This window comes from Mustela nivalis, assembly GCF_964662115.1.
Source record: "Mustela nivalis genome assembly, chromosome: 17".
Lineage (NCBI taxonomy): Eukaryota > Metazoa > Chordata > Mammalia > Carnivora > Mustelidae > Mustela > Mustela nivalis.
The window spans coordinates 61143165-61170297 of NC_139036.1; the positions used below are offsets into that span (position 1 = coordinate 61143165).

At 67.2% G+C, this 27133-nt stretch overlaps 3 protein-coding genes and 2 long non-coding RNA genes across 6 annotated transcripts in view; 3 read left to right on the forward strand and 2 right to left on the reverse strand.

The window, feature by feature from the left end:
- LOC309850933 overlaps window positions 1-27133 on the forward strand; it is a 1194231-nt gene that overhangs the window by 1074686 nt on the left and 92412 nt on the right. The window lies entirely within an intron of this gene.
- FSCN2 (fascin actin-bundling protein 2, retinal) lies at window positions 4937-10978 on the forward strand. The gene is made up of 5 exons (XM_082705484.1): window positions 4937-6263; window positions 9464-9620; window positions 9991-10112; window positions 10462-10629; window positions 10732-10978. Exons 1-5 carry the CDS (start codon window positions 5438-5440, stop codon window positions 10935-10937), a joined length of 1479 nt encoding a protein of 492 aa, XP_082561610.1. The 5' UTR covers window positions 4937-5437; the 3' UTR covers window positions 10938-10978.
- On the reverse strand, window positions 12914-22282 carry FAAP100 (FA core complex associated protein 100). 2 transcript variants are annotated; one of them, XM_082705452.1, is made up of 10 exons: window positions 22025-22282; window positions 21749-21867; window positions 20041-20966; window positions 18835-18991; window positions 17308-18077; window positions 17066-17202; window positions 15947-16063; window positions 14128-14214; window positions 13649-13786; window positions 12914-13424 (listed from the first exon to the last, which is right to left on the reverse strand). In XM_082705452.1, the coding sequence occupies exons 1-9, from the start codon at window positions 22187-22189 to the stop codon at window positions 13655-13657; spliced, it is 2610 nt and encodes an 869-aa protein (XP_082561578.1). In that variant the 5' UTR covers window positions 22190-22282; the 3' UTR covers window positions 12914-13424; window positions 13649-13654. The 2 variants fall into 2 exon arrangements, with proteins under 2 accessions (XP_082561578.1, XP_082561577.1); XM_082705451.1 differs by having other exon boundaries at window positions 17066-17205; window positions 22025-22270.
- LOC309850930 lies at window positions 22534-24829 on the forward strand. The gene is made up of 2 exons (XR_014304536.1): window positions 22534-23180; window positions 23629-24829. It is a non-coding gene; the product is annotated as an uncharacterized lncRNA (long non-coding RNA).
- Window positions 24544-27133, reverse strand: part of NPLOC4 (NPL4 homolog, ubiquitin recognition factor) — a 57189-nt gene continuing 54599 nt past the window's right edge. The window contains exon 17 of the mRNA XM_082705464.1: window positions 24544-26819. Coding sequence (XP_082561590.1) covers window positions 26662-26819 — 158 coding nt within the window. The 3' untranslated portion in view covers window positions 24544-26661. The remainder of the gene's footprint in view (window positions 26820-27133) is intronic.

Below are 27133 nucleotides of genomic sequence, written 5' to 3' on the forward strand. Positions count from 1 at the left end.
CTCCCACAAGGCCTTTAATACCGTTACTGTTTCTTTGACCTGTTTTCCCCCCGGCTTTTTGGGATATTTCTTTGACTCCGTCTGACCTTGCAATGGAATATTTTTATCCCAGTTACTATAGTTTCTAATTCTTTTGTTTTGAGATAATTCCAAACTTACTAACTTTCTAACGTTTACCACAATTGCCTTATTGTTCTTTTTATCTGTCTGTTCACTTCTGAACCGTTTGGGAGTTGGTCTCAGACATTCCGCCTCTACGCCTCCGTATCTCCACGCGTTTTCCCGGAGAACAGGGGCATTGTCCTGCGGAACCCCTGCGGCCCGTGTGCGACGGGAGACAGAACAGGTCGGTGCTGGTCTCGTCTGCGGGCTGTGTGTTCACAGCAGCAGTTGTCCTGACGTGGTCCAGGGCCACCTGTGTCGTCCAGGCGTCACGAGCCCCCCCATGCTACGTCCCCCAGACTGCTTTCTCACGCGCCCACGGCACCGGAGGTGCGCGGATTCTCCCGGAAGGGACTGGCCCAGAGACCGTGGGCTGGTACTCGGCCCTGTCTCCCTGGGACAAGCAAACGCTGCCTTCCTGTTTTGTCCCAGAGGTCCCTTTCAGCTCTGTAGCAAGTTCCAGGCACACAGTAGGCACTTACTGCGGCCCGAGTGTGTCTGCCGCACGCCCGCGTGGACACGGTCGCACGTGAAGGCTGGGCTGCACAGAGGCAGCCCCGGTCACATGCAGAGCTGGGGGCTCCCGACTGTCTGTGCCGGCGCGTCTCAAAGCCCAGCTGCACGGTAAAAGTCACCTAGTTTCCCGGAGCTGTTCTGGTCCTGCTGCGGAGCCCTGTGCAGCCGGAGACTTGCTCTCAGATACTCTGGAGCTCCTCCCGCCTTGTTCCAGGAATACGCAAAAGTCCTGGGGTTTGGGTGTCCGAAGACCGCAGCGGTCACATCTGGGCGGGCTGAGATGCCCTGTGCCGCCCTTGTGGTCCCTTCAGGGACTGACGGTTAGCCTTGCTGGGGCCCTGGGACTCCGGCACAGCCCGAAGCCTGCGTCCCTCTCTCCCCACCCCTCCCCTCTGGAGATAAGCACCCCTCCCCAAGACTTCATGACTTTGCAAGGGACAAGAGCGAGCTTTCTACGCAGGCAGTGCCGGGGGGGGGGGGGGCTTCCCTGCCAGCCAGCAGCTCTCCCTTTGAGGAGGAGGGCCGTGCAGGAGAGGAGCCCATGAAAACCACATTTCAGTGTGCTGTCCTGCCTTCAGGAGGGGTCTTGGGCCGCCTCCCCACGCTTCCTTCCAACACTGCCCTCTCCTCCCTGCCCCACGGAAGGGAGCCCGTCACCCTAAACCGCCCGCAAGCCTCCGGTAAGCCAACCCAGGCCCCGCCTGCCCGTGTAAGTGGAACTTCAGAGCGGCCGAGCTCCGCCATGAAAAAGTCATGAGGCAGCCCAGCCTCGGGCCTGTTTTCAGGAACAATGCAGCAGGCTGGTCCCTGGGCACTGGCCAAGCTGGACCCCAGGAGCAGACGCTGGGCCTGGGAACAGGGAAATCACGGCCTTTGGTCCGGGCCCAGCAGGAAAGCCCTGGCCTCACCCCAGGGAGGGGCAGAGGAGCCCTGGGGGCCGAGGCCCCGAAGGGGGCTGGCCAGAGTGGTCTGGCCATGGGACGGCTCAGTGCCGGGGACCCCCTGGGCCAGGAAGATGTGCGAGAGCCGCGGCGCCCCAGTGGCTGAGGCGGGGGCCCAGGAAGGCGGGGGTGGAGCACTGGGGATTTCCTCTGTGTGAATTCCCAGAGACTCACTGGCCGGCGGGGAAGGAAGGGCACAGCTGGCATTGCCCACACGGGGTGCCAAGACCTGGGCCCAGGACAGGTGCGGCCGAGGGACACCCTCCGTCCCTGGCCACTTTCCAGCTTCCAGAGCTCCAGGCCAGCCTGAGTGGGGAACCACCCCCTCCCCGGCCGGCACCCACGGGGCCCGCGCCAGCTCACACCGCCAGCGTGTTCCCCGGGCGTCCGGCCTGGTACACGTGCCAGTCACCATGGCAGCACACGGCGTGTTGGGTGGAAGCCCGGGCTGGGCGGTAGCAGCCAAGGCTGGCGTCTAGATGTACGGGACCAGGACTCCCCTTCCCTTGCCGCAGCCCCTCCTGGGGCCTGCCCGTCCCCCAGGGAAGGAGAAGTTCCCTGAGAAATCCAGGGTAGGTGCCAGGGCTGGGGGCCTCAGCTGGACCTCACTGGGGAGGCAGCAGGCCGGGGACCTGGCCCCCCCTTGCACGCTGGGAGCGTCCGAGAGTCGGCGGACCTCTGCCTTCCAGGTCCTGCTCCAGACAGCAGGGTCTGTCTGGCTGTGTCCGTCTGGGCCTGGCCACTCCCTGAGATGGGGGGGCTGCAGGGGAGCCACTCGCCCAGGCATCCTCTCTGTGTCCGGGAAAGCAAGTCATGCATGTTGAAGTGGACACGTCAGGCACCCTGACTCCTGTCCTCAGGCCCTGTCCGGGGGTGGCAGACGACAACCCAAGGCAGTGCACCCTCACTGGACAGACACCCCAACCCCCAGGAGGGCAGGATCAGAGGTGACCTCGGATGCCTCGCAGGCATTGCGTGCCCGACATGGGTGGCTGTGTGGACCCCGCTGGCAGGGGCGCGTGTGTCCTTGAGGACACGGCCGAGGACACAGCAACCACAGGCTCTCACACGCAGTCCCTGACCCGGATTCCCTTGGGCTGTGCACAACCTGATCACCCTGCTGGGCAGCGGTGGACGGACTCTAAGGCTGGGATCCAGGGAAGCTTCGCCAGGGCCAGGGCTGGCCCAGCCACTGACCATGGCCCCCTCTGTCCCACACCATCTGTGTGCACCTTTGCACGCACGCCCACCCCAGCACGCACACTGCCTCACCTCCCTGCAGAGGCTCATCCCATCACACCGAATGTTCCAGTACCTACTGTGCGCCGGAGCCTTACAGGGGATCGAGAGAGGAACCGTGACCCCTGGCAGGCATCTGGGCTTGGGGCTTGGGTCCTGGGGGGCTGTGGGGGGCCATCCATGCAAACACCTCCTTGCAAGGAAGTCTGGGATGGGGGGCCCACTTCTAAGCATCCCCCTTGGGGACTGAGGTCCCTCCTTAGCTCGCACCGTGAGTCAGTGCCAGGCAGCCCCACATCACACCCACCTGGGGCTGCGGGGCCCCAGGGACCGAGAGGCCACTTCTGGCTCTGCCACCAAGCGGCTGCCTGGAGCCAGGCCCACTTAGCGCCTGGCAGCTGGGCTTCCTCCCACGGGGCACGTGATGTCCATGAGCGCCCTGCCAGCGCCAGTCAGCGCTAATGAGGCCTTCGTGCCAGTTGGGCGCTCCGGGCTCCTTCGGAGCCTAGCTGCAGCTGGGAAGACCATGGGCACACCTGCCCCCAGGCCCCCTGAGCCCTGACGAACTGACCAGTGCCAGTGAACACCTGCTCTGTGGGTGTCCCTACAAGCCTGGGGGTGGAACAGAGGGAGACGCAGCGAGAAACAGGTGCGGATAGCCTCATGGTGTGTACCCCCAGACCAGGGACATCTGCCTGGCATCGAGGCAAGGCCTGGGCCCTGGGCACGCTCCGTGGGGAGGGGGTGCTACCCTGGACCGTCTCTCCCTGCCGGCGGGCACCTGGCACGCAGCGCAGTCAGGCCCACAGTTGGTGCCCCATCAGCGAGTGGGGGTCACAGAGGTGGACAGGGCTAAACCAGCCCCCGGACCATCTCGCAGCATGCACAGCGCGGCCGGGGGGGCGGGGGCCCGGGCGTGTCTCCCGGCGTCCCACCCTGGTCCTCGGTGCTGCCGGGCACTGAAGCTGCTGCCCGGGCTTGAGGGGATGCAGGAAGGACGCCCGAGCCGTCTGGCCTGCCCGACCCCAGCCCCCACCCTCGGCTGGACCCTCACAGCACTGGGCCCCATCATGGCCCCCAGAGGGTCAGAGCGGTGAGCCTGCGGCATCAAGAGCCCACAAGGCTGTGGCTGGAAATGCCCGCGGCCCCAGGCCCAATCCCCCAGGGAGGCCTGAGGGTCACACACTGTGATGAGGAAGAGGACACCGAGGCTGGCCCGGGCCCAGGCCGGGCAGCTCTAGTTTCACTACTTGGCTCCCAGCCCCTGAGGCAGGTGCAGGAGACAGACAGGCAGGGTGCAGCTGGGCTGGCCCCTGCGGGTCCCCGGGGATGTGGCCCCCTGGACTCAGGGAGGAGGGAGTGTAGCCAGGTGGGGGCTGCGGCTGGAGGTGCTGGGTCGGCGGGGGTGGGGTGGGGTGGGGTGGGGGCAGCTTCTGGCCTCTCCTAGCGGGCTGGCCACACTGCTTCTGCTGAGAGGGCTTTGCCCCCCAAGCGCACCTGGACCAGGCTCCGTAAAGACGCCGCAAATCAGGCGAGTTGCCCCAGCCACAGGAGAAACAGTTAGGGGTCCCCAGGCCCCCGCAGCAAGGCTGGCTTCACCACAGCTCACGCAGGGAAAGGGGAGCAGCCTCGTGGGCTCCTTGAGGTGCTTAAGGCACAGGGGTCAGCCGAGGCCTGGTCCTCTGACCCTGGGTCCGACCGCCGCCGGCTTCAGGATGGCCCCTGCTCTGTGTTCACACTCCGCGGACCGGGGCCCCCTCCCGGCCCCGCACAGCCAGGCCGCCTGGCCTGATGTGAGCGAGCGTGACCCTGGCTGGGGCCTGGGTGCCAGGATAGGGGCACCAGGGCACACGTGGCCACTCCCCGGCCCCACGTCCCCTGGGTGCCACCTTCCCCGCCCCGGCCACCCTGGGGCAGGGGCAGGTCCTGGGCTGCCGGCTGCAGCCCGGGGATGGCTGAGGGGGACGGCACGCGACTCCAGCTCCAGGCTGCCGGAGTTGGGGGGCCTTGCTGGGCTCCCGGCACCAGGAATCAGAGAAGCAGTAACTGGATCCGGCGGGCGTTCTGGCGGCCGCCGGGGCGGAGGGCTGCGATCGGGTTGCGGCCTCGCTGAGTTTTCCACCAGGCAGCTTTCTCGACGTTGGGAAGGAGCTGGGCTGGCGAGTCCGTGCACTGGGTCTGGGGGCCCTGGCGTGGGGCACAACGAGGAGAAAGCCTGAGCGGCGCAGGGGCCGGGAGGCGGGGCACAGGGCCGGACGGCCCCAGTGTGGACAGGGAGGTGGTCAGCCCTCGGCGGGCGGAGCTCTCCACCCCTGCTGGCCCTGGGGCTCCGGCCGCTGGAGCAATCCGCGAGTGGCTGAAATCCAAGCTGGGGTAACAAAAGGCAGCCGCTGTCCCTAAGCCGGCGCAGCTCTGATCCGCCCCCCCCCGCCCGTCCGCTGCCACCCGCAGGCCCGCAGCCACTGGCCAGAGGGTGGCGGGTCCATGCCGCCGGCCGGGCCTCGGGGGGACCTCGGGGGCTGTGAGCACGCGGAGAGCGCCTCGCAGGCCCCTCGCGGGGTGCTGGGCCGGCCCTGAAGATGCCCACCAACGGCCTGCACCAGGAGCTGAAGGTCCAGTTCGGCCTCGTCAACGACACCGGCCGCTACCTGACGGCCGAGAACTTCGGCTTCAAGGTCAATGCCTCGGCCCCCAGCCTCAAGAGGAAGCAGACGTGGGTGCTGGAGCCTGACCCGGGGCAGGGCTGCGCCGTGCTCTTCCGCAGCAGCCACCTGGGCCGCTACCTGTCCGCCGAGGAGGACGGGCGCGTGGCCTGTGAGGCCGAGCGACCGGGCCGCGACTGCCGCTTCCTGGTGCTGCCGCAGCCCGACGGGCGCTGGGCGCTGCGGTCGGAGCCGCACGGCCGCTTCTTCGGTGGCACCGAGGACCAGCTGTCCTGCTTCGCCACGGCCATCTCGGCGGCCGAGCTCTGGACCGTGCACCTGGCCACCCACCCGCAGGCGCACCTGCTGAGCGTCAGCCGCCGGCGCTACGTGCACCTGTGCGCGCAGGAGGACGAGATGGCGGCCGACAGCGACAGGCCCTGGGGCGTGGACGCGCTCATCACACTCATCTTCCGGAGCCGGCAGTACTGCCTGCGGTCCTGTGACAGCCGCTACCTGCGCAGCGACGGCCGCCTGGTGCGGGAGCCTGAGCCGCAGGCCCGCTACACACTCGAGTTCAAGGCCGGCAAGCTGGCCTTCAAGGACGCCGACGGCCACTACCTGGCGCCCGTGGGGCCGGCCGGCACACTCAGGGCGGGCCGCAACACGCGGCCGGGCAAGGACGAGCTCTTCGACCTGGAGGAGAGTCACCCGCAGGTGGTGCTGGTGGCCGCCAACCACCGCTACGTGTCCGTGCGGCAAGGTAACGTGGGTGCAGCGGCCAGCCACGCGGACCGGGCTGGGCAGTGGCATCCTCACCACACGGGTGGTGGCCAGTGGGGTGCAGCACGAGGGGCGGGGCGGGGGGGGCCTGGGGTCCCACGTGGGGCTGGCGGCCGAGCACTGGTGGCTTCAGCGTCGGGCAGACAGGATCCTTCTCAGGACCCCTGAGCCCAGGCCGTGCTGGACACAGGACCGCGGAGCCCCGGCCCGCTGCCGCAGGGGTGCGGAGGGCAGGTCCCGCCCGTGCTGGGCTGGCCCCCCACCCCTTACCCTCGCCTTCTCTTCTCCTGCTTCATTTTCTGAACTTCACAGGAAGTTGGGGAAGGGGCCACGCACAGGCTAAGGAGCCAGCAGGAGTGCCATGGGCAGGGCCCTGGTGTCCACACCACCCATGCCTGACCCGTGGGGACCCTCACCCAGCCTGGGGTGGAGTGTGGAAGGACCTCGGGGTCCCTCCGGTCTGGTGGCCTCCCCCGGGGCCCAGGCTTCCTGGCGGCAGGCACGGTCTCTGCCATCTGGGTGGAGCTGGCTGCCCGTCCTGTCCTGGCCCATTGGCTCCCTGCCTCGCGCGGCCAGCATGCCTTTCCGCACACCATCCCATGCCTGTGGGCACGGGCAATCCCTCCTTCCCCAAGACGAAACCGGGCCCAGGCCAGCAGTTGCAACTGTCCCCTGCGTGGGCCCCTGGGTCTGTGCCCCCAGGAGTGGCCAGGCATGCCCTTACCAGCCCCACTGCCACCTGCTAGTCCTGTTGGCTGAGGCCCAGCCGCAGGCACGCAGAAGGGGCCCCCCTGCCTGGAGCCAGGGTTCCCAAGGCCAGTCCTGCGCCGCAACGGGCAGTCCACAAACACCTCCTGAACGCCTGTCTGGAACATGGCCATGTCCCAGGGCACGACGGACTGTCCGCCCTGTCCTTCCTGGCACAGGCCCGGCGGTCTGGCCGCACCATTCTCTGGCCTGTGGGAGTTGCCTGGTTTGTCCACCACGTGAGCCGCATCCTCTGTCGGCAGGGGGGGTGCACACAGGAGCCGCGGGTAAGGCCGTGGTGCTGCAGGCAGTGGAGGGACAGAGCGCGCTGGTAGTGACGGCGAGGGACTGCACATATGGGCTCTGCTTCCCCCCAGAGCCCCTGCACCTGACTCTGTCTGTCCCGGCCGCACCCCGACTAAGGACAGGCTCTGCCTTCTGCATAGAAGTCAGAGGCACCCCACATTCACCTGCTCGCCTCTGGGCATGTGACCTGCCCCCCCAGATGTTCAGATGTGGACTTGGCAGCGAGTCGACGAGGAAGCAGGATGTGCGTGTCTGTCCTGGGGGAGGAGACAGCTACGCTGTGGGATCTGCTGCGGGGTGGTGACGGGATCCCAGCAATTCTGCTGGCCAGGTAGCCCCCGAACCTGTCCTCTTCCCATAGGGGGTCTCGGAGAACCCTGGCTGGCCTGTTTTCCCCACCCAGTATCTTATTTTTTCTTTCAAGATTTTATTTATTTATTTGACAGACAGATCACAAGTGGGCAGAGAGACAGGCAGAGAGAGAGGGAGAAGCAGGCCCCCTGCTGAGCAGAGAGCCCATTGCGGGGCTCGATCCCAGGACCCTGGGATCATTTACTGAGCCGAAGGCAGAGGCCTCAACCCACTGAGCCACCCAGGTGCCCCTCCAGTATCTTTTTGGGCTGCCCCCATTGGCCAGAGTCGGCTGTTTCTGTTGCCCCCTCTGCCAGCCTTGAGTGGGACAGTGGGGCTCAGAAAACAGACCACGTGGCTCAGGCTACGAGGACATCATCTCCTGTAAATGGAAGTCTGGAGGCACGGGGTGGTGGGGACCCAGGCAGGACACCATCACCGGCTCCATGGAGTTCTCAGAACCCTTTGCTCTCTCCTCCTTGTGGAGCTGCTCTCGGAGGACAGCTCTGACCTCAAGCTGGGTGCCTTGTGGTCACAAGACGGCTGCTGCTATTCCAGCAGAAGCTGTGGGAGTCAGAAACCCTTCGGCCAGTCTGTCTGGGGCGATGCTGGGGATGCCAGTGGGGTCGGCCTCCGAGGGGCCACGGTGTAGCCCGACTCAGGAGTCCTAGCCTCCCTCTGCCCTCAGCACCTGCAGGGACGGGTCTCCCACCCTCCGTGGTCTGTTTCAGTGTCACCTTCTCCAGGAGCCACCCCAGCCCAGGCCCACAGCACCCACAGGCCTCGGACAAACTGTCATCTGTGTCGTTACTGCCGGTCACATGCCTGGAGCCTCAGGCGCCCACTCAGTTCAGTGCTGCTGATGGGACGGCGGGGACGGCGGGGTCCATGTGAGAAGGGAGACAAGAGACCTCACTGGGCGGCTTTGGAGGGAGCGACCTTGGGAGCTGAAGGACAGCAGGTCCCACCCTCTCCAGCACACACGTGCCCGGTGCCTGTTCTACCTTCCTGGGGACAGGGCTGGACAGGATCTGGCCCTGACCCTCAGGGCCCCATTTCCTCCTGCTTCACACTGGAGCCTGGCCTCACTGGGGAGCTCTGGGATCTGTCACATCCCTGGAAACAGGGGCATGGTTTATGGGACGATACTAGGGAGACTCTAGAGCCTGGCCTCTGCCCCGCATCCTGGGCATGGTTATCCCCAGTTCCATCCTTCCAGGGACCCCAGGCAGCGCCCTTTCAGGGTTCCTAGGAGACCAGCCACGTAAAAAGGGGGGCTGGGGTGGGGACAGTGGGCCAGGTTTTCCTCTGTGCCCAGGAATGGACCCTAGGCCCCAGCTGGGGTCTTCCCCAACTTGGGCCCTGGCTTGGGGAAGAAGAGGAACCTCACTGTGTTTATCCAGGGGCTTAGGGGTGAGTTATAAATAGAGGCTGGTGTAAGTCTTGGGTCGAGAGAGCAGTAGCAAGCAGATTACCTAATGATTAGCAGAGGCAGGGGATTTGCTGGCACAGAAGGGTCTGGCTCCTGGGGCTGCGGTAGGAGCTTTGCCAAGGACCTTCAGGGAACTGGACACTGCAGTCCACAGTGTGCCCACATGGCCATGGCGGCACCACCTCCTACTCTCCGAAAAGCGCCTTCCAAATCTTAATTCCAAAGGGTTCTGAGACCCTCTTCTGCCTTCAGGGTTGCCCCAAGAGCATGCTTTTCCCCATCTTTCTGCTCCCCACCCCCGACCTGAGGAGAGATGTGAGGGGCTTCCCCTATCCTCCCTCTAGGGGTCAATGTCTCAGCCAACCAGGACGAGGAGCTGCTTCATGAGACCTTCCTGATGCAAATTGACCAGGAGACGAGGAAGTGCACCTTCTATTCCAGTACCGGGGGCTACTGGACCCTTGTCACCCACGGGGGCATCCACGCCACAGCCACACAGGTGTGAGTGCCCCATCCCCATCTCCACCACCATGACCATGACCACCACCACCACCTGCACCACCACCTGCACCACCTGCACCACCACCTGCACCACCACCTGCACCACCATGCCTCCTCCACTGCCCCAATCACCACCGTCTCCACAGCCTCCACCACCTCCACCTCCACCACAAGGACCACTGAATCGGCCCAGCCGAGAAAATACTCACTGGGCAAGGGGCAGCTCTTAACAGTGGCGGGTGTGTCCGTGGAAGGCGAGCGCCTGTCCCCCCCTCCCCAGGGGTTGGTACTGGACCTGAGGGGGATGGGAAAGCCTTACCCTGAGCTCCTGTCTTGCTGCTCTGAGGGGACTTTACCCTGACCTTCCCAGTTCTGCAAACACCATGTTTGAGGTGGAGTGGCGTGGCCGGCGGGTGGCCCTCAAGGCCAGTAATGGCCGCTATGTGTGCATGAAGAAGAACGGACAGCTGGCGGCCGTCAGCGATTTTGTGGGTGAGCACTCCTCACCAGTCCCAGGGCCCAGGGCGTCCTCACCGCTGAGCTGGTCCCTCCTCCCTGCCCGGGTGGCCTTGGCAGGGGTCCTCCTTGTTGGTCAAGATCGCTCTGGACGACAGGGAGAAATCAGAGCCCCCGATCTCCACCGCACATTTGGGGAACCTGGGGCTTAGCGGTAACAGGCCTCTTGCCAAGGTCACACGAGTCATGACAATGGCAGATGTGGGCCCACAAGTGTCCAGGCCAGGAATCTGGGCCCCTTCTGCCCCCAGACCCCACCCATCCTACCCACCCCGGGGAGAACGGCGGGCGGGGCCGTGGCGCCTCAGCCCCTCCTCCCCGCCAGGTGAGGATGAGGAGTTCATTCTCAAGCTCATCAACCGGCCCATCCTCGTGCTGCGGGGCCTGGACGGCTTCGTCTGCCACCGCCGGGGCTCCAACCAGCTGGACACCAACCGCTCGGTCTACGACGTCTTCCACCTGAGCTTCAGCGACGGCGCCTACCAGATCCGAGGTGCGCGGGGGCGCGGGCGCGGGGCAGGGGCCCCCCTGGGGCGGGGGTGGGCGCGGCCCCCGGCTCCCGCGCGCGCCCCGCCGACCCGGCCCCCGCCCGCAGGCCGCGGCGGCGGGTTCTGGTACACCGGCAGCCACGGCAGCGTGTACAGCGACGGCGAGCGGCCCGAGGATTTCGTCTTCGAGTTCCGCGAGCGCGGCCGCCTGGCCATCCGCGCCCGGGGCGGCAAGTACCTGCGCGGGGGCGCCTCGGGGCTGCTGCGCGCGGACGCGGACACGCCGGCCGGGGTCGCGCTCTGGGAGTACTGAGCGGGGGCGCGTCCCCCCCATTAAACCGTGTCTGGGACGCAGCGGCTGGCGGGCTCCGTGGCGCCGCGAGGGGAGGGTCGTGCGCGGACGGCCCGCCCCAGCCCCGGGGCTCCGGCCGCGGCTGCTCCACCTCCCCACCCCGCAGCGCAGCAGACGCAGGGCGGGCGCGTGTGGCCCGGAGTGGGGTCCAGCGGGTGGGACACCCCCGCCCCGGCAGGTGCCCCCGGCGGAGTGCGGGGTTAGACCGGTCGCAGGGTCTTGCGGGGGAGGATCCTCCCACGCGGATCCGGGTCTCAGGAAAAACCCAGCGCAGGGGAGGTGAGAGCGACCCCGTCCCTCCCAAACTGGGTGCGAGCGGCCGGCCCTGGGGAGAGGGCCCCTCTCAGCCCTGCACAGCCCCACGGGGGCCTCCACGCCGCCCGCACCCACCCCACCCGCCCCAGACAGGCCGGATGCCAAGACAAGGTCTGTGGTCCCGCAGCCAGTAGCCAGGCACTCCCCTGCCCCCAAGGACCCGCACCCAGGCCAATGCCTCTTGGAGGGGTCGGGTGGCCCCGTGGGAAACCACACACGCGTGGCCCAGAGCCTGAAGGGAGGTGGAGACCAGATGCCCCGCCCCTGGGGCCCGAGAGCCCATCCAGCGAATCCAGCCAGTGTGGGCCGTGGGGACTGGGGCGCTTTGGGAAAGGTGTGCGAGGCGGGACGTGCAGCACGGATGTGCCCGACCAGAGTGGACAGGGAGGGATCCTGTCCCCACCCACAGCCTCTCCCCAGTGCCCGCCTCAGCCCGGCCTGCTCCGGACCTCAGTGCCTCGCCCAGCCTTAAGGACAGATGGGCTGGACCCCAGCACGCACACTGGCCAAGGGGGGCGGAGTTAACCCTCTGAGGACCAGACACCAGAGCCTCGAGGCTGCAGAAGAGCAGGTGGCCGCAGGCCCCATGGCCTGTGCTGCCCCCTGGCGACACCAGGGCAGGAGGATGGGGGCTCCCCCGCCCGGCGCTTGCCCAGTGATCACAGCAGGGGACTCCCTTGGTGTCCCCGACTTCCCTTCGCTGGCCTCTGCCAGGAGTGCACTTGGCCTCAGACCCATGCTGAGCGAAGCCCACGCGGCCTGGGGAGGGGAGACAGGGACGAGTGCCCGGAGGGTCCACCTGGGACTGCGTGCAGGCCGTTCCTGGCGCACCGGAGCCGTGTGGGGGACAGTGAGCCACACGCAGCAGGGGCTGCCGAGGGTCTCCCGCGCTCGGTGCAGTGGCCCGTCCCTGGTGGGGCGTTGACAGGGCAGCCCAGCGCAAGGCTCCGGGAGCCAGTCCCCCCCCCCCAGCTCTGTCCCGACCCACTTGCCCTGGCCCCCGCCCATCTCTCCCAATTCACTAAGGCTCCACAGGATCCCGCGGGTTGGCTGCCTGGCTTGTGGGTCTCCTCTTCTGGAGACCAGGGGGCGGGGCGCGAGGGACTGTGGCCTCGCCTGCCCCACCAGGGCCCTCCGGCCAGCAGGCGTGGGGAGGGGAGCGCCCTTCCTTACTACTGCGTCTGCATCCCTGGGAGGGTACGGGCTCATGCCTCACCAGGGTCATCCTGGTCAGCAGCCTGGTGGAGGCAGCAAGTGTGCCTTGGACGTCATGTGGGAGCTGGAAGTGGGGACCAGGGGCAGCCCAGCCCAGCCCTGGCGCTGGGGGACAAGCTTCCAGCACTGCTCTGTCCACAGCCAACATCTGTGCCCACCACCGCCACTAGCATGTGGTCTGTGTGGCCTCCCTCTCTCCCTCCTTGGAGACGGCCTGTCCTTCCTGGGAGGGGCTTGCTTGCCCTGTGGGCTGGGTGGGCCCTTCACCCAGGGCCGGGGGACTCTCCCTGGCCCCCACGACCACGGAAAAGACCAAGGCAGGGTTCATCTATGCGCACCCCAGGGGAGGCCCAGAAATGCAGTCAGAGCTGCTGCCCCAAAACACACACACACAGTGACAAGGCAGCTCCATGGGGAACAGACTTTTCCTGCAGCAAGGGGGGCCTCGCAGCCCCTGCACGTACAGGAGAGCACCATGTTGAGTCCAAACAGGGGGTCACCCCCGCCGACTGCTGGACGCACCAGCACTGGAAGGCCGCTGAGTGGCTGCGCAGGACAAGGGGCCCTGGAGACAGGGCACAGGGCTGTGCACGGCCCCAGCCACAAGCACCTACTGGGGGAGTGTCAGAGCCACAGGACAGCATGCCCAGTGGGTGGCCTCAGCAGCGGCCCGTAAATGCGGGGCCCCGAGAGGGAGGAGAGGTCTGTACTTGGGGGAGCAGGCAGTGGGGCAGGCAACAGCCATGGCCAGAACCCCCGAAGTCCCAAATCTGGAAACTTTCTCCTGGGCCCCTTTGGGCTGCTCTGGGGCCCGACTTCTGGGATGGGGGGGCGGTGGGCAGACGTCGTGGATCCAGCTCCAGGGCTCCGGGCCAGGGACGGCCAGGTATGACCAGGTTCAGCAGGAGTCGTGGGCAGCTACCGAAGGGGAAGGAACACTGTGCAGAGGCTGGGGCCGGGCGGGCTGGGGGGCCACGAGTGCCACTTCACGCACACCCCAGAGCAGTCGTGGGCCCCGTGTCCCCAGTCCACCTGCCACCCCCAGCCTCACGGCCAAGGTCAGGAGCCAGGAAGCAAGCCCTGGTGTTATGCGCTTCTCCCCATAAAGCCACGAGGGTGCTGGGCTTGTAGGAGGGGCCCACCTGGGGTCACACCAGGAGGAGGCTGGGGCTGCGCAGCTGCCGGTGCACCTGCAGGAGCCTCTGGGCGGTGGCGTGGAGGCTGGCTTCGTCCTCCGTGCACAGCCGGTCCCGCAGGGTCTGCACCTCCCGCAGCAGGGTCTGCCGGTGGGGGCAGCAAGCTCAGACACCCCACCTCGCCACTGGGCACGGCCCCTCTGGGGGACAGTGGTTATGCACAAACCCTACTTGGTATGTGGCAGGTGACCCACAGCCAACCCCCCCGCAGGCGACAGGAAGGTCCAATGGAAGGCGGACGGGGGAAGGAGCAAGGCTGGAGGCGAGGAGCCACGCCCACCCCGCATTCCCCCCTCTGTGGCTGAGCAGGGGGCAGGCCCCCACTGTGCGGGGTGAGCCCTGTGTTCCCAGAGGATCCCGGCCAGGGACAGGGTCCCGGAGCAGGCCGGCGGGAGGCCACGGGGAGGGGAGCGGAGGGGCCTCACCTCGTGGCCGCTGTGGGTCTGCTGGAGACACGGTACACGGAGGTCGGGCGGGCCAGGGATCCGGGCAGCTTGCTCCACGACCGTCCTCTGGGGGCAGGGGACAGGGAGGCTGGAGCTGGTGCGCAGGGCTCCTCCCACACCGCGCCACCACCTCCACGGGCCCTGCGAGCCTTCCACTCCAGCCCTAGCCCCGCGGAGGAGGACTCGGAGGTCGCCCTCCGAAGCTCGCGCCGCCCCTCCCAGCTCTTCCCTCATCCCCACCAGCCGAGCCGTCCCCCGCCACCCTGTCTCCCAGCCTTCGTCCCAGGCCTGGTGCCCACTGCCCTCACGGGGGCCACCAACCTGCCCCCTCAGCACGGCCCCCTGTGGGGTGCTGCTTGTCCTGTGCTCTGGGGGAAGCCCAGGGTCAGGCAGCGAGGCCCCCACCAGCCTCTGTGGCGGACACCACACACCTGACAGGGTCCCCCAAACTCTGCGTGGCCAGCACACACCGGTTCCCCGGTGCACTCCCGTCACGGGGCGCAGGGCGTCCGCTGCCAGGACCGGGGTCCATAGCCGCGTGACGGGCCTATCAAGGGACCACCCGCAGCCCTCCGTTAGGGGCCAGGTGAGGCGGGAGCACGGCCCCAGCAGCTGAGAGACCGTACGTGGATGTGGGGCCTTTAGATGAGCTCATGTGGGGGGGACCCAGGTCGAGTAGGGAGTGATCAGAACACAGGAGCCTCTGGAGGTGGCGTGGGGACAGCTGTGTGAGTGCGGGAGAGGCCTGGGCCACGGGCGCCGGATTCCTGCCGTTTGGGTCTAGTCTGTGGCGGTCATGGCCACACTGGGACACACTTCCCCCAGCACCTCGCTAACCATGTGGCCCGTGACCGTCATGCCGGGTCTTGGCCGGGTTGTTAACAGTCTGATGGGGAGACCCCGGTCCAAGAGGCTCCCCTCAGAGCAGAGAGAACAGGAACCACTCTGGGGGCTGGGTGTCCTTTTTGGGAACCTGGCACTACATTCCTGAGCTGCGTGAGCCTCAGTGGGCCCATCAGAATGCCGAGTAGGGGACAGCGGCGGGGCCACAGGCTCCTGAGTGATGCCCGCCTGCCGGGCGCGGGTGGGTCTGACGCAGCAGCACTCAGGTCCTCATGGAAGCCTCGACTGTGGCTTCTCTGGTTCTCAGGGTGTGGGTGGGGCCGGGGAAGGTGCGCTGGTGCGTTCCCCGCCGGAGGGACGGGGGCCACGGCAGACTCCTCCGGGGCTGCCAAAGCCGCAGTCAGAGCGGCGGGAGGAGACGGCCAGTTGGGCCAGAGCCTGGGCTCCACCGGCCCAAGGGACCAGGTGCCAGGCTTCACGTGGACCGTGAGCACCTTCTCAGATCTGGGACTTATGGTCCCCAGAAGGCAGTGCAGCCGCTGGCTCCCGCGCTAGACAGGGCCCCTTGTGGCATCTGCGAGGGTGGAGACGTGGTGGCTCGGACTGCAGGCACCTCAGCGCAGGGCCCACGCCAGCACACACAGCCCCGGCCCACGCAGCCCCGGGGCCCACGCCGGCCCACGCAGCCCCGGCACACGTTCTCTCCGCACAGGCGCTGCTCAGCCAGGCGAGATGGGGACCGGAGTTGACCGCGGCAGGGAACACAGACAAGGTCCTCCTTCAGCGGCCTGAGGGCTCATGGGAGCACAGGCAGGGTCTGCCACGGAAGAACCACCAGCACAGCTCCCCGCACAGCCCGAACGGGCAGGAGCAGAGGTGGTCCTCCAACCCCCACACAGGCAGCCCCCCCCCGACAGCGCCCCCCCCCCCCAGCTGCCCAAGCAGACCCGCACACCTGCAGACGCCCACTGACCGCGTGGTGTGCGCTGCACAGGCTCGCCGGAGAGGAGCTCTCCACCTGGATCTCCACAGTCTGCAGGGGCCCTGCTGCGCCCAGGTCGGTCATGGCCACCTGCCACACAGAAGAGCCTCACCACCCACCCATGGCCCTGCCAGCCCCAGACCACAAGCAGCTCCAGCTGCCCTCAAAGGCCCTGGCAGCCCGCACGCCCAGGCCTGGCTCTCCCCACCCGATGAGAACTTGCATCAGAAAGACGAGCCGGCCACCCAGCAGTCACCCAGCTGGAACACGTGTGCAGAAGTCCTGTTTCCTTGGAATCTATAGCCACGGCACTCACTCTAGGCCAAGGGACTCTGTGCCCGCCTGCCAACCCTGGACCGCCCATGCCTGGACTCCCCTATGGCACACTGGGCGTCCCGGGCCACCTAACAGCAGGGCCAGGGTTTCAGATGTGAGACAGGGAGCAGGCTGGGCGGTCCGTCCCCCGGGAGCTCCAGCTGCAGGAAGCTGAAGACAGAACCGGCGAGGACAGGCCACAGGCAGGACAGGCCATGGGCCAGGACATGCTGGCTCACTCTCCACCCAGAGCGCCAAGGACAGGCCCTACCCAGGAACTGAGGAAGGCCACTGCTCCTGGCACTTCTGGAACCCTGAGGTGTGTTAGGGCTGCGAGCGCTCTTGAGGCCAAGAGCACTGGTGGAGCCACCATCCGGGCCCAGAATCAGGGCCCAGGGACGCCCAGAGCCCGGGCAGGCCAGCACGGTGTCTCGGCACCCCCGGGGGCAGCTTCTGCAAATGGGCAGGGGTTTGGGTGCCTGAGGACCAGTATCAGCAGGTCCCGCCCCGCAGTACTCACGGCTGCCAGACACAGCTATGGAAGTAGGCCACGAGTGCCAGCAGCACACACGGGGGGGGGGCCCCCACATGAAGGTCAGCCTGGTTCCCACACAGACCCCACGCCCCCACAAAGGCTGTTCCAGCACAGCCGAGCCTCACAGCAGGAAGCTCTCTGCAGTGGGGACCGGTCACCGATCCCCTCAAGCAGCGCAGACATAGCTGGCGTGGGGACGACACTCAGAGACGCTTTTCCCCAGGGTCCAGACCCCCACGTGCCTCTCGGACGGTCAGGTGCACATCAGCGCCATCTGGGGCTACTCCCTGGACCGAGGACAGCTGGTGGGCTCGCACAACGTCCAGGGCGGCGTTCTCGGCAAGGAGCCACTGCAGGGTGGCGCAGTCCAGGGACGTGCCTGCTGGGTGGGGGGCTGTGGTGAGTTCAGGCAGGGCCTGTAAGAGGGAGGAGCCCGATGTCCTCACACCCTGAAGCCACGGTGAAGGCATCCGACACCACCAACCTGAGTGATGGTCCCCCAAGGCAGCCCTCAGCAGCTCTGCAGACACTTTGATCGTGGCCACCGACGGAGGCAGGAACTTGGCCCGCAGGGAAGCAGATCCTGTCGGCTCGCTGCGGGGCCCGAGGAGAGATCCCAAGAAAGTGTCCACAGGGTCGCACAGGGGGCCGAGCAGCCCGGGCGCCTGCGTGTGGGCTGGGGCCAGGCCAGGGAAGCGCAGGCACCAGAGCACATCCACAGTGTGCTCACACAGGGGCAGGCAGATGCTGTCCTGCTCGGGCAAGATATCAGGGCGGAACTCATCCAAGGAGTCCGTAGAGGACTCTGACGGGGCACGCGCCCCGCCCACGACCTCCCTGAGGCTGTAATGGAGTGCGCAAGACACGGTCAGGGGCAGGTGCAGGACGCCATCCTCCCCGGGGCCCAGGGGCAGCGTCACTTCCCGCCGATCGCCGGGGCCCAGCCGGTCCACAGGGATGGTGTAGGTGGTGGCTGCGCTGGCCACGTCAGAGTCTGGGGCAGAGGCGCTGGTCAGCACCCGCACACACAAGGCCCAGCCCCGGTCCAGACGGAGGCCGCTACTGTTCTCCAGCCGGCAAGTGGCCGTCAGCACGTCCTGCAGCTGTGGGCGGCTCCAGGCGGTCGTCAAGGTGCACGCGATGGGCCTGGGGCCCTCCCGGCCGGACAACAGGACGCAGCTCACATTCATGGCTTCATTGAGGCAGGTCAGGGCCTTGTTCCGCTGGTCAACAGCCTTCCTCAGAGAAGACAGCCTGGAAAGAACGAAGGTGGCACCCACGGGGAGGCGTGCCGGCGGGCCCCTCGTCCCCTGCTCCCGGGACTGGAAGGCACCAGGACCTCACTCTTTGCCGTGAAGAGCCACTGCCTCCGGGAGCAGCGCTGCAGCCCCGGCCACGCCGAGCCCCGTCCAGCGGCCCCCAGCATCGGACCCCGCCCCCTCCCAGGCAGCACAGCCACAGCGGGGCAGAGGATGGGGCTGCCACAGCCCACACCCAGCAGCCCCGGCCTGCTCATGGGGCTCCCGGCCATCGCCAACCTCGTTGGCGCCGCATGGCCCGGGGCGTCTGCACATCCCCGGCCATGTCCCTTGTCGGCCCTGTTGATCCTCTGTGGCAACAGTGCGACACGACGGCCGAGGACGGCAGGCTCCTCGGAAACGGCCCCAAACCACAGGGTACTGCACAGAAGGGCAGGCAAGGGCTGAGCGGAGCCCGCTGCTCTGAACAGGTCAGAGGGATGTGCCGCTGGGGCCTCTGCTGAGACAGGGAGGCAGAGGCCCCCTGCTGGGGGAGAGCCGAGGAGCCAGCAGGGGCCGTGTCCTGTACCCGCTAACAGGGAGAAGCCGCAGGCGGGATGTGGAAACAGGGGACATCCCTTTCCCCCGACGCAGCCTTCCGCCATGCAATGTGCCACCTGGGGCTCTCCCTGGGGTCAGAGGCCTGGACCCACGCTGCCCCCCGAGACGCAGCACCGGCCTCCGGCCGAGCCACCCGAGGCACAGCTGCTCACCTCTCAGAGACGGTGCCGATCCCAGATAGCAAGTCCTTAATCTTCTGGCCAGTACTGGCCGCAGCGGCTCTACTGGGGCCCGGCACCTCCGAGCTCAGCTGCAGGCGGCAGGTCATCAGGCGGCCCCTGGTGGACAGGGCCAGGAGCCTCACGTCACCTGCAGACGCACACCCGTGAGACCCGGTCACCGGGTGGGGGAGGGGCAAGCTACTGGGGGCACAGCACAGAGGTCAACAGCGCGCGGCCCCCGGCAAGAACGAGAGGGTTCTGGAGACGGCCCTGAAGAGCCCAGATGCGCACCAAGGGCCGGGCAGAGCCCCTGCCCACGTTCCAAAGGGTCCTCCCTAGGGGAGAGTGCTGGCACACAGCTCAGTGCTGTGGGAAGGGTTCTGGGAACGGGACTAAGGGGGCCGAACAAGGACGCGTGTGGCCTCATCAGCCAGGTGCAGCTGGCCTGCAACGCGCCTATGGTCTGCACAGGGCAAGGCAGCGCACAGATGCCCCAGTCTCACTCCACACTCACGGGGCCTTTCCAGAAGCCTGTGGTCTCTCTAGCATCGGCTGGTCCCCCCACCCCTGGGCTCCATCTCCTGCAACTGTCTGCTTGTCCCCCGTGCCCAAGGCCACCGAGGCCCCAAGCCCTGGGCCGTGGTGTGGCAGCCCAACAGCGAGGCACGGAACACGTGTGAGCCGTGCGGCGGCCTGGCGCTGCCGACCACGTGGCCGTCCTTCCGAGCGGCACAGACACTGGCCTAGTCCGTGCTTCCTCCACGAGGAGTACCACCCCGTAGGCCGGGGGGGGGCACCGTTCTCGCCCCCCCCCAGCGCTGTCCAGGGAAGACACGTCCAGCACGCAGCTCCAGCAGAGCCGCCGGGGGCAGGCCACACAGGAGGCGGGCAAGGGCTTCCCAGCCTTCAGAAACACGCCGGCCTTGACCAGAGCCCTCCCGGGACTCCCCACCACAGAGCACCTGCCCGAGAGAGATGCCCCGCCCCTACCCACACACCAGAAGGCAGCCCCGCCCCCCGAGGCAGGTGTCAAGCACCAGCCTAGGGCAGCTGGGGAGGAGACTGCCTGTGAGGTTTGCCGAAGATGGGAACAACGTGCCAGTTCACACGCAGAAGACAAGCCCGCGAAACTCCACCCCCCGCCCCCCCGGCACGACAGGCGGTGGCGTCTCGGGCTCACGTAGCACCACCTCGTACCTTCGGGCACCTCGGCCAACACCGAGAGGGTGACGACGCTGCAGACGCCCAAGCCGGCTGGACACAGCAGAGATGGCGGGTCTCCCAGGTCCCCGCTGGGGACGCCTTCCTGAGCCAGGTCCACGACACAGAGCTCCGAGGTGGTGCTATGGTAGACACGGCCACCTCCGCCACAGGCCGCACAGAGCACGGGCCCCGGCAGCCGGTACTCCCGCAGCTCCGGCACCAGAGTCCCAGCCTCGTCCCAGCCGGCCTTGATGGTTAGGACCTGGCCGTCATGACCGAGTGCCACCAGGCAGTCAGGGTGTGTGTCTTCCACGTCCTGGGCCAATGACTCTGTCTTCACGGCCCCAATGAAAACAACAGGTTCCTCCAGGTGATGGAGGATCTTGACAAGGGCCTTCGGGTCGCCAGGGGACAACTTTGAGGTGACCAGAGTCTTCAAGACCACACAGCAGAGTTGGCCATCGGGGAGACCACAGAGGAGCACAGGTGACTCCAGAAGGGAGGCGTCAACTCCAAACAGTAGCCCAAAGAGGGCCCGTTCCAGCCAGAAGCCCCCAGAGCCCTGCGCACGGCTGTGCAGAGCACTGGGGCCCGCTGGGGACACACAGCACAGCACTGGGAGGAAGCGGGGGGCTGTGGGCTCCCCAAGGGGCCCAGTGAGGGGGCTGGAGATGGACAACTCCACCTCGCCAACCTGGCCTCTGAGTCTGGTGTCCTCTCCCAGACGGGGGCACTCAAACAGCTGTACCTTCCAGTGGGCAGGGCCCTGTGCCAGGGTGACGAGCTTATCAGCAACCACAGTGAAAGTACACAGAGCGGCATCTGGGAGCAGGCAGGCGTCTGGGTCCACGGAAATCACGGCACAAGGAGGCTCGCCGTCCTCACTGTCCCGGTCACTCCCATCATCTTGGTTCATGGACCTTCAAGAACCAGGGAACTGTGAGAACACAATTAAGCTGTCTTCCCAACAAACCACCACTGACCACACTGGGCCGGACATCTTCCCAGGCAGTGACCTCGGTGCCCGTTACGGCCCCTCAGCACTGTGGGGAAGGCCCACCTGGGAGCAGCTGGCCGGCCACACACCTCCGGCCTGCCCGAGGACTGCTGTCGTGAGCGCCCGTCTCCCTGGGACACACACAACAGGATGCACCAAGGCTTCCAGAAACGGGTTCGGGAGGAAACGTCTTGTCCGCGCAGAACCGTAAGACCCCCCTGCACCGAGGTCGATCCTCTGAACCGCCCCCCATTTCTAGGTCCTGAGACAACAGCGACCACGGCGCGTCTAGACCTGCGCTGGCGCACAAGAGAGGCCGAGCTCCTCAGGACGGGCCCCCTCCAGCCTCAGCGTTCAGGGTGCGCTGGCGGTGACCGCTAACTTCAGAGACCCACCTACGGCCAGGGGACAGCATCCTGCCTGGGGCTGCACGCTGCGCCGCCCGAGCCCCATTTACTAAGGACTGTTCTGGAGACGAGCCTGCTGGAGGATGCCCGGGCTGGGGGCCAGGCAGACCGGACTTCGAAGCTGGCCCCGCGTCCTCCCGCCCCACAGGGGACGGCTGGTGTGTGCTGTGACCCCGATCTAGGCCACGCAGGGCGGACAGGTCACGGGGGCCAGGGTAAGGAGGCCAGGGCCGGGCACGAGGAGGAGTCCCCCAGGCCGGGCCGGCCGCCACCTGTGCCGCCCACTGTTCCCCGTCACCTGCTCTCGGGGTCCGGCGACAAGCAGTAGATGCCCCTCCGGGCGCACAGGACGTAGAGCAGCCCGGGGACGGCCGAGAGCTGCAGCTGCCACACCGGCGCGGGGAAGCTGTACACGGCCTGCGCGGGGAGAGGGCGGCGTCGGGCCGGCCGCCGGGGCGGGGGAGACGCGGCCCAGCACCCGGCCTCCGCGCCCCCGGCCGCCCGCCGCCCGCCCGCCCCGGCCGCCCGCCGCCCGCCCGCCCGCAGTCTCTCCCCCGGGCGGCCCCGCGCTCACGGTCAGCAGCCTCCCCCCCTGCGCGTAGACGGAGACCCGCTCGCTCCCGGCGGACACGAAGACCGCGGGCCCGTGGCACAGCACGCGCGGCCGGCCCGCCGCCAGGCCCCCGAGCGGGCAGCGGAAGCTCTCGAGGTACTCGACCCGCGGCTCGAGGCCGGCCATGGCGTGGGCCGGGGGCGCGCGGGGGGCGCGGGCAGGCGGCTCCGTCCGGGGCCGCGGGCGCTTTACGGCCGCCCACGTCGCGGCGCGACCTCCGCCGTAAAGCGGCCCGGCGGGGGGCGGGGCCGGGTCGGCGCGCGCGCTCCGCGGCTCGGGGTGGGGTCCCGGCCGGCGCTCCGGCGGGTGGGCGGGGGCGCGCCGCTGCGGGGAGGCCCGCGGACACGGCGGTTTGCCAAAGGGCCAGCGTGTTTGAAGCCAAACGCGGGACGCCCTCCGGCCTGCGCCCGCGGCCCTCGTCCGTCCTGCGCGCCGCCCCGGGCCCAGCCGGGCTGGGGGACTCCGCGGCCTGCAGCACCCCCCCCCCACGCCGGTGCGGGGCCTCGGGGCACGGATGGTTGGGACCGAAGTCGCGTCGCGCCTCCCTCGTGCGCCCCGGAGCAGGGCCCAGTCCGGAACCTGCCGGGACGAGAGCTCCCTCGGGCCGCAGCTCGGAGCCGGGGCTCAGCGAACGCCACCTCCTCGGGGGCAGGCGGCCCACTCCGAAAGCGATTTTGTGGGGTGTCGGGGGCGGCTAGATGGCATGGGGGATGGGTCACCGCCCTCAGCAGCTGTCTCCGACGCCCGCTCCTCCCTCCACGCCTGGCCACAAACTGTCCGTGGCTGTGCTGGTTTGGCTGGTCGATGGGTCACCAGCACTCAGTCGGGATGAGGGGGGACCGACACCGGTCACCCTGACGGCCTCCCTCATTTCCCCCAGGGCTTCGGAGACAGCTGCTGACCACAGAGGGGCCAAGTGCTCTCTTCTGGAGAGCGTCCCTGAAGGGTGTCTGTGGACGGAGGTCAAGCACACCTCACTGCTTTACGCCACGGGAGAACCTCCAAGGCTGGACACCTGTGAGCCAAAGAGGCGTCTGTGGGGAGTGACCGAGCACAGCGTGCTGCCAGACGTCCCCTGGGCTTGGACTGAAGCCTGACCCCTCTTGTGGCGGTTGAGGTGGGCACTCAGCCCCCAGGGCCGTGGGCAGCCACGGCTCATCTCTGGGTTGACTGCATGAGCGCGGCATTTGCAGTCCGTTGTTTGCCCTGGGCTGGGAACACCATCCGGGATGCTGGGGGCGGGGGTGAGGGGGACAGGCATGAGGAGGACCGACTCCACCAGGCCTTCCTGACTGGGGAGCGGGGGCAGGCTCCTCTCCTAGGAGAGCGTGCGGGCCTTCTGGGCCAGTCAGGCCGCCATGCCTTGTGAACTGCCCGCTCACACGAACTCCCGGCAAGCACGTTGGGGAAGTGGATCTGGAAAGAGGTGGGTTGAGCCGGGCAGGCCTCCGCCACACCGGTTTAGCTCCTGACTGGCCAGGATGCCCCTGCAGACACTGGTGGGTTGGGTCCCTACTCCCTCTGCTGTGACATAAGGATTTACCATCAACTGTCTGTTTGGACAGAGGGCCCCGGAGTGCCGATCCCAGGCTGACACACGCACCGAGGGCTGAAGGCTGGCTCGGACGGCGAGGGGTGACGGAGTAAGGCAGCTGCCCGCGTGGGCGTGTGAGGTGTGTGCTCCTGTCCTTGCTCTTTGCACAGCTGTGTGGGCAGCGTGATCTTCCTGCAGCCCCACGACGCCACCAGCCCGGAGAGAAGCCATGGTGTGTGCGGGGCAGCGGCCGGCCGTGCTGGTGGCTCCTCATGGCAGTGCGCCCCCTTCCTGTGGTTTCCTGAGGTCGGGGCCGCTCACTTTGAAGATCCAGCAAGTCCAGTGGTCTGAGATGTGCCAAAGGCCGAGTGTGGCAGTCACCCCAACTTGGGGACTATGGTTAGTAGCGTGCACCGCACTGCACCGCTGCTGGGAGCAGCCAGGCCTGGGGGCACAGCGAGAGGCACCCAGGGACCCCGACATCGGCAGGCGCTGTGTTTTGCGTACTTGTCCAGGGAGCAATGCATCCTGAGACCAAGACAGGGCAGTGCCCAAACACCAAGAGCGAATGCCTCTGGCTGCCATCGACAAGGTAATCCAGGACAGGCAGCGTGTCCCCTCCAGGCCTTACATCCCCACACCTGTCCAGTCTGGGGGCTGCCAGACTGCGTCCCTCACCTGCCGCAAGCACCTGCCTCCCCCACGCCCCCGCCAGGCCCAGAAGCAGCCATACGGCTGACAGGAGAGCCCCCGAGGCAGGCTACACTCTCCCTCCACCCTGAGGACACGCTGGGGTCTCCATCCTGCAGCAGTCCAGGTACGTCAGCGAGGACAGTGACGTGTGGAGCGAAGTCAAGCCACAGGACACAAAGCAGACTCGGATGCAGACACACACGGCGCACAGGGAAGGTCTCTGGGCCCAGGAAAGACAATCGGGAGCTCAGCAGTCGTTTCAGGGTTTTATTGGCTTCATGGTGGGACCGGAGTCCAAGTGACGCTAATGCAGACCCAGTGGACGCAGCCCTGCAGCCCCCAGCAGGCCGGAGCAGCAGCACCAGGGGCTGACCATCTGGAGGCTGAGGCAGCCAGCTGTGTGCACCTGGGCAGCTGAGCACGCAGTCCCCCCCTGCCCGGGGGTGAGAGGGTGTGTCCACGCGAGGGCAAGTAGGCAGGTGGGGCTGGGGGACCCCCCCTTCCCTGTGCAGGAGGAGGTGGCTGAGCTGCCCATGGCCAAGGCCTCCGGCAGGGTGTCCCCCACACCCTCACACTGAGCTCCAAGTCTGTTTATCTGGACAATCAAGTGCGTCACTGAACAGAGTGACTCGGAGCAGAGAAGTCCCAGCGCTTTTCCTTCAGCTAAAAGACGAAAGGAAACGAATCACGCATCTGCCGGATCGTCGAGGGAGAATGCCGGCTGAAGAGAGACGGGAACCAGCTTGGTGGGCGAAGGTGACACAAGGAGGAGGACTGGGGGAGCAGGGGCCTGGGGGACACAGCGGCCGAGCTCAGGGCCCGGGGCCACCACGCCCCTCCGCAGCCTCACACTGGATGGCAGGGACCCCACGACACGGGGTCCACGAGGCATGGACAGCCCCTCAGCAGGCGGCAGGGCGCCGAGCTCAGAGCCGGGACGGCTGCCACAAACCGGCGGGGCCCACCCTCCCCCAACAACGGATGGCTCTGCTGAAGCCAGACCCACCCTGATCGGCCCCTGCCCCCCAGAGCAGACAAGATACCGGTGAACCTGCAGGTGCCAGGCACAGTCTAATACACAGAAAACAGCGTTCTCTGTCCGTAGTGCCACAGGTAAGGGCAGGCCTCCCTCTACCCCCAGGGTGGAGACACGGAGTCCCCAACACAGTCCACGTCTGGGCAGCCTCTCCTGTGGGTGCCCCGCACGCAGCTCAGACACGACCCTCATTAAGGCAAAGAGGCATTAGGGTGCCGCCCACGACTCCCTGGGGACCCCAGAGCACACGCACAAGGCCTGAAACGACCTCTGTTCTGGGACCCCCACAGCAGTCCCAGTGACCCTCACAACTGGCCTGGCCCCTACCCTCTCCCGCAGGTCTCAGCAGCGGCTCGGTCACCGCGCAGGAGGCCGGGGCTGGGCAGAGCAACGAGGAGAACAGCAGTCGAGGCAAAAGGGGCCGGAGCTCCGGGTCCCAGGCAGCCCAGCTCACCGCAGGCCGGCCTGGCCCTTCGCAGGGGCCGATGCTTGCCAGCAGCGACCGCCGCCCTCCTGCTGGACCACCCGGTGTGCCGCCGCGGCAGTTGTGTGGCTTGGCAGGCAGTCTCAGGCACTGAGGTTTACTTCCAAGAACAGAGTGCGGTCCCCTCCACCTTCGCCCACCCCGTGTCCACCCCGCAGCCCCTCCCAGGGACTCACTAGGGGAGGGAAGGAAGTGGGAACCAGGGTCTCTCCGCCCCCCTTGTATGTAGTTTTTACCTTACAAAGAAATAAATAAAAGTCTTCTGGGCAGAAGTTACTGATAACTATTATTAAAACCAACGCAGACTTGAAAAATCCCACCTAGATGTCGGGTGAGAGTGAGGAGGGCGGGCAGCAAATTAACCTGCAGGTCAAGCAGAAGGGAGGCCAGCAACCCTGGGCCCACGGTGATTCCGCCAGATGATGGCACTGCCAGGGGAAAAGGCGGCCCTCACAGGCAGGGTCTGCGCAGAGCACAGGGAACGCCGACGCTCCCACCCACAAGCACGGGAAGGGGAAGAACAAGAGCCAAGAGAAAGGGAAGAGAAAGCGGATGGCGGCAGTCAGCGCTCTCTCCCCCCCAGCCCCCGGAGATGGTTCCGGGGCGCCCAGGTCCTTCCACCACCTTGGAGGCTGGCCCCAGGCGTGTGGGGGGACCGTCGTGCCGCCCCATCAGGAGGCTGATGTGCGCCCGCAGAGCACCAGCCTGGCTCTCCCTCCAGGTTAGCCTGGTGCTCAGAAGCTTTGTGGGCCAGTGACCCGAGGGCAGCCACCCTGCCCCGCCCTCCAGGGCTGCCCACCATGGGGCCGTGGTGACAATGACCCCGGCTTCAGGGAGGGCTGGGCGGGCCCCTAGGTCCTCGGGAGGCTACACATCTCGCAGTGGCCGGTGCCCGGCTGGTTCATGAAGGTGCAGTGCTGACAGGCCCACACGGCCGCCGTGGCGGCGTGCGTGGAGCCCCCGACGGCTCCGTACTCCTGGAGGCCCGGAAGCTGCACTCCGACGGTGCCTGCGGGACGGGAAGAGAGGCTGTTGGCTGCCATTCGTGGCTCCCACTCCCGAGAGCTCTACCTTACGGTGTGGCCGAGGACAAGGCAGCTCGAGGACGGGCAGCCACAGGCATGGACAGACGGGGCTCTCGGACCACGCAGGGGCCCCCCACGCGCACACACGCCTGCGCAGAGCTGCTGTGCAAGCGTGAGCAGCTAAGCCCTAGCGCCGCCCTCAGGCGAGCCGGAAGGAGCATGGGTGCCCGGCGAGAGCACCGCCTCTGGCTGCCCATCAGGGTGGCTGGCGGTTTGGAGCCGTCGGCGGCACAGCTGC

Excerpts from the sequence above, each read along its gene's own strand:
- FSCN2 (XM_082705484.1), top strand. The coding sequence starts at position 5,438 with ATGCCCACCAACGGCCTGCACCAGGAGCTGAAGGTCCAGTTCGGCCTC. Across the intron at positions 9,621-9,990 it reads CACGCCACAGCCACACAGGT|TTCTGCAAACACCATGTTTG; the intron begins GTGAGTGCCCCA and ends TGACCTTCCCAG. Across the intron at positions 10,113-10,461 it reads GGCCGTCAGCGATTTTGTGG|GTGAGGATGAGGAGTTCATT; the intron begins GTGAGCACTCCT and ends CCTCCCCGCCAG.
- FAAP100 (XM_082705451.1), bottom strand. The coding sequence starts at position 22,189 with ATGGCCGGCCTCGAGCCGCGGGTCGAGTACCTCGAGAGCTTCCGCTGC. Across the intron at positions 18,992-20,040 it reads GTTGGCCGAGGTGCCCGAAG|GTGACGTGAGGCTCCTGGCC; the intron begins GTACGAGGTGGT and ends GTGCGTCTGCAG. Across the intron at positions 17,206-17,307 it reads CTTGGGGGACCATCACTCAG|CAGGCACGTCCCTGGACTGC; the intron begins GTTGGTGGTGTC and ends CCCCCCACCCAG.